Source organism: Nothobranchius furzeri, chromosome 12, assembly GCF_043380555.1.
Source record: "Nothobranchius furzeri strain GRZ-AD chromosome 12, NfurGRZ-RIMD1, whole genome shotgun sequence".
Lineage (NCBI taxonomy): Eukaryota > Metazoa > Chordata > Actinopteri > Cyprinodontiformes > Nothobranchiidae > Nothobranchius > Nothobranchius furzeri.
Window position 1 is genome coordinate 63,561,965 of NC_091752.1, and position 9,488 is coordinate 63,571,452.

The window sequence follows — 9,488 nt, forward strand, 5'->3', positions numbered from 1 at the left end:
GGGGGGGGGAGATTTGTCATTGTTGCATTCACAAACAGTGACAAATCTGTTCTGATAATGACCCAGATTCCTTAACTTCTCAGTTCAACGAGCACTGCCTCTCCATTCTGAACATCTGTCCTGTCAGAACCAGATCAGTTCCTGCAGTGAACCCTACTCCCTGGTTTAATGACAGCCTGAAGCGCCAATGCAGAAAAATTGAGCGTTTGTGGGAGAAAACCCATCTCCACGTCCATCTGCTGCACCTAAAGGATCTTCTGACATCCTTTAACTGCAGTCAGGGAAGCGAGGTTTTCCTATTTCTCCAACCTGGTGTCCCAGAGCAAAGGGAACCCCAAGGTGCTGTTTAACACCATCAGCAGCATCGTGTCTCCTGCCTCTCCTACAGCCTCCATCCACTCTGTTACAGACTGTGAGAACTTCTGTCTTTCTTTGTGGACAACGTCAATAAGGTTAGATCTAGCATCTCTCCTTCAGCCTTATCGCCGCCTCTCCCGACTCCAACCAGGCCCATCATCCTAGATAGCTTTGCTCCTGTTTCTTTGCCTGAGTTAACCAAACTAGTTAACTCTATGAAGACCTCTGCATGCCCCCTCAACATCTTACCCTCATCTTTGTTTAAAAGTGCTTTTCAGTCTATCGGTCCCAGCGTGCTTTCTATAATTAATGCTTCTCTGGTTTCTGGTCAGGTCCCTGCTTACTTTAAGAACGCTGTAATCCACCCGCGTCTTAACCCCTCTCTCCATAGCAGCTTCAGACCCATCTCTAAACTTCCGTTCATCTCCAAGATCTTGGAAAAGGTTGTGGCTAAACAACTCACAGCTGCTCTTGATGAACATAACATCTATGATAGCTTCCAGTCAGGTTTTCGTAGAGCTCATTCTACTGAAACAGCTCTTCTTAGGGTCTCTAATGACCTTCTGACTCACAGTGATGCAGGGGACTGTTCTGTTCTGGTCCTGCTGGACCTGACTGCAGCCTTTGACACTGTTGACCATCACCTGCTACTGGAGAGGCTGAGAGACTGGGTAGGCCTATCAGGATCTGCTCTGGAGTTGATCTCTTATCTTTCTGAGCGCTCCTTCTCTGTGGCTGTCTCCAAGTTTAGGTCCTCCACCACCTCCCTTACCCATGGTGTCCCACAAGGTTCTGTGCTGGGGCCTCAGCTCTTCCTCCTCTATCTGCTTCCTCTTCAGCACATCCTGAGCTCCTTCAAAGGAATCTCCTACCATCTTTATGCAGATGATATCCAACTGTACATCTCCTTTAAGCCCCATGAGATGTCTAAGCTGCAGCTGTTACACACCTGCTTAGACTATCAAAACCTGGATGGCTGGGAGCTTTCTTCAGCTGAATGAAGACTGAGATCCTCATCTAAATGATGGCTGCGGAAACATAGTCGACAGAATTTAGTGGAATTCTTCTCCAAGTTCAGGAAAACAAGAGAAAATGTTGTATTTTAGCTGATTTTGCATCCTTATTTTTGAAATATGTGTAATTAAGTAAGTCAGTCGTTTTATTCTACATTAAATTAAGTTTTATATAATCTTACTCATTTTCTACATATAAGGGAAGAATGGGAAAAAGCTCTGTTCTCTACAAGAATGTAATTTTCTGAGTTTTTCCTTTTACCTAAAAAATGTCAAAACAAACGATCACAAATGCTTTTTGTAGAGACATGAAACTTAATTTTGTGATTCTGTAAAAACTGTTTTTGTAGAAAAAAGGTAAAAACACGATTAAATTACAAGACCCTAGAGTTCTAGGTCACTTCGGTCACCCTACTGGCGCCCCTGGTGGTTAGCAGTGGGACACAAAAGCTTTCCAATTTAAAACGCCAAGTATGCAGATTACCGTTTTCTGCTTCAAAGTAATCTGATTATTTTCAGATGTAGCAGGAATGTACCAACAAACCAAATTCCACTTCCAACTCAATGGTTTTATTTATTTTACAATGTGAACCACACATGTCATACCAACAATCCATTGTTAAGTATATAGATTAGCCATTTATCATTTTGTTTTACAAAGAAGTGTCCAGAAACAGCTGATCAGTGTTGGCTCAAGAGACCTGTGGCAAGAGTCGACCTCTTCTGAGACAACGACGACGACGGCGGCGTGACAGGTAGGACAAACAAAAACGATAAGTGCCACCTCTTCTGTTACCACAATGACTGGGGGAGGGGAGGGGGCAGTGGCTAAGACAATCTGGCATTTATTCTTTGTCTCACTTTCAATGACATGTCGTCATGACAACACGTACAGCGACCACGCCAGGTTTTTTTTTAAAGTCAAACTTTCCTCCTAAGGTAGCGTTGGACACAGGAAGGAGCTCAGCGTGGGTGGTGGTGGGGGAGATGAAAAAGAAAGCCTCCAAACTGAAATATGACTTTTTAGCCCAGCTGATGAGTCGTTCTGTTACGTCACTCACAACAACCAATCGGAGTTCACGGGACGGTCGTCTTCTGCGCCGACACGGCCCCAAAAAGGATAAGTCAGCAGCAGCTGCGGAGATTATTACGGCATGAGCACATGACGGCTCCAAATGCAGCGAAGTTAGTGACCAAACTAACAGAATGGTAAAGAACTCAGGAAGTTCAGCTTCTCAGGCCGTACGAAGCGACGAAGCTCAAACACAGAAAACCAGAAGGGTCTCAAATCAGCTCCGACGGATCCAACAGGGAGAACTCCACCACCGCTGCGGGGATGATTTTGATCTTCTTTATTATCCTAACAACCCAAAAATACTTTTAAATGCTGCTAATGAACTCACATTAAACAAGTTCAGGTTTGGCTCTGATCCGCTTAAAATCCAGACGAGATCAGCTCCCGTTATTCGTGCCAAATCCACCTACGATCTGCCGAATCAGTCCCCACCCTCGCTGAAGGATGGACATCATTTTAGGAATTAGGTGAAGATTAACCCCATTCAAGTTTTTCCTAATGCACACATCCCTTTCACATAAAGCAGCGGGTCACCACGCATCAACACCTCTAGTCTAGTTTAAAATGATCTGGTGTGCGCCGTGGCGTTTGGTGCTAAAGTGTAAGAACGTTTATTTACAGCACCTTCCCAATAAATTAAATCAATTAACAAAACAATGAAAGACTCAGAGTCTTTGCATTTAAAAGAAATCTACAGCAGGGCCAGATGCTGCTGAAGAGCTGCTGAAATCACTTTTTCAAAGCTTCTAAGCTGCTGGGGGTTGGACGCGACGGAAGAGCCGATTTGTTTGCATGAGTTAGAGATGAAAGCTAAGTGCAAAAAATACTTATTGCAACTCATCAGAATCGTCACACAAACACATAAAACAGCAGCTGCTTTCATAAGACAGAGGTAAGAGGGAGAGAGGTCGTCACAGTCAGCGAGCGGGCCATTTCAACACACACGCACACACACACACACACACCTCTATTTTATACTGAAAAGAAAACAAAAAGTGAGGAACTCGTAAAATTGACTCGACTATTCCTGCCTGGAAACTTAACACTGGAGGTCAAATGAAAACAAAACTAAAAGGGTGATGTCATCAGGTGAAGCCACGGTCCTATGTCCAACAGCCTGCTAGTGTTAGAGACGCCGTCCACCTGGGAGACGGATATGTGGCTGTGTGAGACGAGGCCGCACACGTCCCACCAGGTCGCTCAGCGCCACCTGTGGCTGAAGAAGGAACTCCGGTGATGAAGTAACACAGAAATGGGCGGGCGAGTCTTTGACAAAGTTAGGTCCAACATTTGGCGAGCGACTGTCCACTGAGGGAAGCGATTTGATCATGGCCCTCACTTCCTTATTAAGGTGGTGGGTGTGGATTTGTGAGATTGAGGGGGGGGGGGGGGGGCACTGATGTGTCAAAGGTCAAGCAGCACGGTGCACCCTCATCCCCTGAGAACTGTCTGCAGCCAGGACCAGGTGAGTGGGTCTTTGTTGTCTCCCTCCCAGCACAGAGAAGTGTGCGATGTCGTTTGAACTCGCCCTCACACACTCTGTTCTGATTGTAGATCGATGATTTGGACGTGTGATGTTGGGAGAGGAGACGAGCAACAGAATTCAGAAGCATCCAGGCTTTAGTCTCAGCCCACACACCTGTCCTCCATGAGCCCAACTCTAAAGACCCATCTTCCACACACAGGCAGGCAGCGCATCAGATCATCCTGTTGCGTTTGTGCGTCGGGGAGTCCGTGATGACATCAGTACATTGGGTGGAGTTTCGTTTCCTGGTCCCGCCCCCTGCGGCGGAGGCAGAGCCAGTAGAGTCCAGATGTCGTGCCATCTCCTCAGAGATGAAAGTGTTCAGGTCGACATCCTGGAGCCCGTTACGCCTGCTGCGGCACACCAGTCCAGAGCCAGAAGAGCTACCTCCACTCGCACCGCCCGTGTTGCTGCTGCTGCCGCTCACGTGTGTGGGGGAACCCGGAGCACCGGAGCGTACGCTGATACTCGCCATGGCCCCACTCAGACCTGTGGATGAATGAGGACAGAATTAGGGACCTGAACAGCCTCTGGTCGGAGAAATATGAGGATGTCCAACAGGACTGATGAGCCAACAGCTGGCCCAAGTGGAACGCAACCACCTTAAAACATCTCTAAAGGTTCCTCATCGTCCATGTGAAGTTGGACAACCCGAGTGCTTGAAACAGTAATTAGTGCTGTCACGATAGTCTGCAAGTCACAACTTCCAAAACCGTCTTCCACAAATGTAATCATCGATGCCACTGGTAATTTTTTAAGCTTTGTTTTTCTTTTTAGCTTTGGGGCAGCAGTAGCTAAGGAGGTGGAGCGGGTTGTCAGAAGGTTGTAGGTTTGATCCCGGCTCCTGCCAGAGAATGCTGCTGTTGTGTCTTTGGGCAAGACACCGAACCCTCCGTGCCTGCTGGTGGTGGTCAGAGGCAGCCTCGCCTCTGTCAGTGCACCCCAGGGCAGCTGTGGCTACACTGTAGCTCATCATCACCAGCATGTGAATGACTGATTGTGCCGGGGGGGGGGGGGGGGGGGGGGGGGTTAGAACCCTTGAAGGTGCAACAAACCCAGGTCATTTATCATTCTTCCAGAACTGCTGCGGTACACTCTGCTGCTCCATCTGCCCTTGATGCACATGTGCAGCTGTGGCATGGCTGAAAGAGCCCAAACAATCATGGTGAGCCAGCGATGGAACTCCAACGTCTGGGAACTTTTTATAAAAATTTAATAGAAGCCTGTGCAGAATCCGTACGGTAGAACCTGCCTTCTTTGGAAGTATGACAGTGATGCACAAGAATCTTAATGAAGCACGCTGTGGCGATGGCAAAGAGCTAGAGTAACCTCTGTAGGCTCATTTGCTAGTTAGCTGCTAACAACAGTAGTGATGGTGACGTCATTACCCTAAAAAAGGCTGCTGTAACATAACAAACCAGGTGTTTTAGTTTATTACGCTACATTACAGTCGAAGACTTTGTTACCAAGCCAACCAGCATTTATATTAAAGAGCAAGTCACCCCCTACCAGAGTATTACTCCACTCCCACCTCCTGCTTGAAAAATGCAACAAATACTGTTGCCTAGCAGACCGAGAGGGCGAAGCTGCTAACAAATAGACACACACAGGCTCACAACGACATTGTGACATCATATGGTACCAGCTAACGTTCTAAGGTACCTCTTAGCCAATAGCAGTGGCAGATTTAAATTCAAATGCAGTGCAGAGTTTTTACCGGACAACGGCACAACACTGACAGTTTTAGGCAGAAAATTTTAATTTTAACTAAGATGCACTAAAGTGCAAAACTATTGACTACACGTGTCTGCAGCATGATTAGACACACATTTATATAGTTTATCAGAAAAAAAAGTTGATTTGGGGGTGACTTGCTCTTTAATCCCAGTTCTTTGTTGCAAAGCTAAAGTAGTTGAATGATCCATCATCCTAATTGTCTTTATTTGTAAAAAGCGCTCAACACTTGGCGATAACACTGATGGGTATATTAAGAGTGGCAGCATCCTGGTACCATAAGATACAATTTACACACGATCTTATTAGTTGACTAATTGCCAAAATAATCGGTCATTAGTCGGCTATCAAAATAATTGTTTGTGGCTGCACTAATACTAATCCATCTTTTAACCAACAAATATCTGAACATCTCAAGTCGTCACATCCTCACTAACAAAGCAACATAATCATCTCTACAAAGTGACAATTGTTTAAATGGTTCCAGGACAGAAATACAAACATTTTCCAAAGGCAGGGACAAAAGACACCAAAACCTTCTGAACAAAACTAATAAAAGTAAACCAAACTGGTCCCTTTAACACATGAACCTTTAATAAAACACCCCGACTATCGGCTAATGCCGACACGCCAGACCAAAACAAACTTATCTCTGAGCTGCATGTGGCAGACGAGACGACGAGCACAAAGTCACATGGTGACAAAACAACATCAGAAGTTAGAAATGACATGTGTGTTCACACAAAGACACAAAGCTTTCTCGCACCAGAATTCTGCATCGACTACTTTACTGGTAATCTTTGAAAAACATGTCAGCGGACAAATACAACCCCAGGAACTATTTTCACCTCTAACGCAGTACGTGTGTGTAGGACAGCAGCAGTAACGCATCTGAGAGCAGCGCTACAGCTCCGCGTGTGGTCTTCAATAAGCCAAAAAGAGCACACGTCACCCCTCTGTTCATTGAGCTCCACTGGCTACCGCTAGCAGCATGCATCAAATTCAAATTGCTAACACTAGCATACAAAGTCCGAGATGGTACGGCTCCCATCTACCTGAATCCTCTTGTAAAGGCTTACGTCTCGGCCCGGCCGCTCCGGTCATCACAGGATCGTCGGCTAGCCGTGCCTACACCACGCTCAGGACAATCCAGACTCTTCTCATGCATCGTTCCACAAATGTGGAATGACCTACCAAGCACTACCAGAACAGCGGCTTCCTTTTCAATTTTCAAGAAACTCCTGAAGACCCTGCTCTTCAGAGAGCATCTTCTAAACTAGCATCCTCCCTGCACCCGTCCCCCTCTCTACTGTCCACTCCTTGTTCCCTCCTCTCCATGATTGATGTCAAGTTGTTGTTATTGTTGTTGTTAGCCTCAAGGGCAACATGTCGAGTTATCACTTGTAAGTCGCTTTGGACAAAAGCATCTGCTAAATATATAAACACCAGATTTAAAGATGAACGAGCCGTGGACTTCTCACCATGCAGTGCTATGGCTTCCCTGAAAGGCTGAAGGTCCGTTTCCACGGACGAGCCGGTCTCGGCTGGTGAGTTGGCCCTGCTCGGGGCCACCATGGCCAACCGGGTGCTGGTCCTGCTACTTCTGTGCGGTGGTGCTTTACCACACAGAAAGCTGATGAGGTCCTCCCTACGGATGGTTCTTCGGCGCTTTATCACCCAGGCCAGCATGTCCTGCAACAACATCAAGTGATGAAGCAGATGTAGGGATCAAAGTCAAAATGTTTCCAGAAAATAAATCAGTGAAACTCTGTTGTTGCTCCTGAGTCCTAACGCGTGTGCTCCATTGTAATTAAATGAGGGTTCTGGGTGTGTTTACAAAGTAAACCACAAAAAAATTTAATAGAAAAGGGCATTTTCTGGCTACTTCTGCAGCATCGATCCTTCAAAAGAAGAGTCTCAAACATAAATGGGTACCTAGTTTGATAATAATGTGTGAAAAGAGCCCAAACAACAAAACTCACCTTGTTACGCCGCTGGTGGCCGATCTGCGTGCCTCGATCAAAACTTCTCTGGTGAGCTTCTGCGCTTTCTGGTGAAGAAATTCTCAAGTCAATGACCCAATTCGGTTATGTCTGGACATTAGAAACCTACAAACACTCGTTTAAATAGGTGAAATGAAGAGTGCACGCACACACAGATCAGGAGACGGATGTGGACAGTTACCTTTGTACAGGTTTGTTACTGCTGTAGCAGCATTCTGAAATGGCACCCATAGTGACAGGCCCTGCTGGTGGCATACTCTATCTGTGAAAAGGAACGATTGCTTTAGTTACTCTTCACCACATAACCCTGATCTTTTCAAACAGGCACTCATGTGACCCTAACGCAGCCAAAGAAGAGCAAGGTGCTGAGAAGTTGGTTTTAAACGCCATTTTGTCTCGCATCTACAACTGCAGAGATGGCATAAAAATAGCTGTCCGCAGGCGCTAGATGGCCAGCTTGGCAACACACACTTTAGCAAGAAACTTAACTGCGCGTTCAGCAGTAAAGTTAGAAATAATTGCAAAACGTACTCTAAACAATGACTGAACTAAATTCAGGCGATATCACTTTAGCCATGGATAACACAAGAAACGATTTGAAAGCGAACCAATGTTCTCCTCGCCATCTTGTGATTTTTTAACGCCTGCTAGTCACTCCTCTGCCAGTAGAGAACCCGGCGTTAACACGCAGCTCGGTTCTAATAACACTCGTTTAAATACGGTTTCAGAAAATGTGTGCGACTTGGTAAACTGATGGCACACAGAAAACTGTCAGCTGGGGACATCGCGTAGCTGCGACCGTTACCATCGCCATTTTGTACCGAGTTTGCTAATGTTGCGTTAGCCGCGCTCTAACTTAATGTCAACAAATGTAGTTCACGCAACAAATTATTCAAGATTATTGTTTTAAAACAAAACGTATTTGCTTTGACAGAGAACTAATATTTGTAACTAATATTCAGCCAGTGGCAAGTACAACATAACTGAACTTACCATCGGAAAAAGTCACCTGTAAACGCTATGTTCCAGGTGTTTTGCCCTAAAAAACGTTATTGTTAACCCTTTTCTAAACGGTTATCACATCCAAGTTCCGTCTAAGTCTAACGTCAACAAGCATTTACTTTTCATGTTCATTAAAACGCATTTGAAATAAAGTTATTCTGTTTTGTATGTATAGCATATGTACTACAAAGCTGCTATACCAGGCAGGGATGTTTTTTTTCTGCACAACACCGGTACCGGCTAGCTAGTCGGCTAACAAGCTAGCTAGCATTGTGCTGATCCTAATGTAAACTCAGTTACTGTAGATACGCTGCCAGATGGCTAACAAACTAGCCAGAGCCCCCATGGCTTATTTGTGTGTCGCTGTAAAACACACAGCGTCCTCTTCCACCTTTGTATAATTGTGCCACGGCAGTGGCGGAGTTCTGAAAGAGATGCCACAGTTTATCCTGATCGTTATCAGCCTCCTCCTCGCCTGGCTCCATCTGTTCCGCTTCGGCCAAACACTGCCGCTCCCATTTTGAGAACCAATGTTCGGGTCCGTGTTCCTGTATTTCCGAGTCTCCGTCTTCCTTCTTATCCTCCATTTAATGCACCAAAACTCGAGGGAAATTCGCTCCTAATATTCGAAATGTGTTTAAATGAGCACCGTATAAAGACCTGTATGTGTTAAATCGTGAATACGTTTATGTTTTCTTCTTGTCTTCGTCCTAAGAATACTGCATTACTGCATGTCCCTACCATCTAAGATAAGCCTAGCTAACTATTTTCTCATGGTT

At 45.6% G+C, this 9,488-nt stretch overlaps 1 protein-coding gene across 1 annotated transcript; it reads right to left on the reverse strand.

Moving 5' to 3' along the window:
* Nucleotides 1-3,921: 3,921 nt before the first annotated feature.
* hapstr1a (HUWE1 associated protein modifying stress responses a) lies at nucleotides 3,922-9,488 on the reverse strand. Its single transcript, XM_015945460.3, has 5 exons — nucleotides 9,101-9,488; nucleotides 7,889-7,969; nucleotides 7,687-7,754; nucleotides 7,186-7,396; nucleotides 3,922-4,459 (listed from the first exon to the last, which is right to left on the reverse strand). The coding sequence occupies exons 1-5, from the start codon at nucleotides 9,294-9,296 to the stop codon at nucleotides 4,143-4,145; spliced, it is 873 nt and encodes a 290-aa protein (XP_015800946.3). The 5' UTR covers nucleotides 9,297-9,488; the 3' UTR covers nucleotides 3,922-4,142.

Coding starts and splice junctions, on each gene's coding strand:
- hapstr1a (XM_015945460.3), bottom strand. CDS start 9,296: ATGGAGGATAAGAAGGAAGACGGAGACTCGGAAATACAGGAACACGGA. Junction 7,755..7,888: donor AGTAACAAACCTGTACAAAG/GTAACTGTCCAC, acceptor TTTCTTCACCAG/AAAGCGCAGAAGCTCACCAG. Junction 4,460..7,185: donor GGAAGCCATAGCACTGCATG/GTGAGAAGTCCA, acceptor ATTCATCCACAG/GTCTGAGTGGGGCCATGGCG.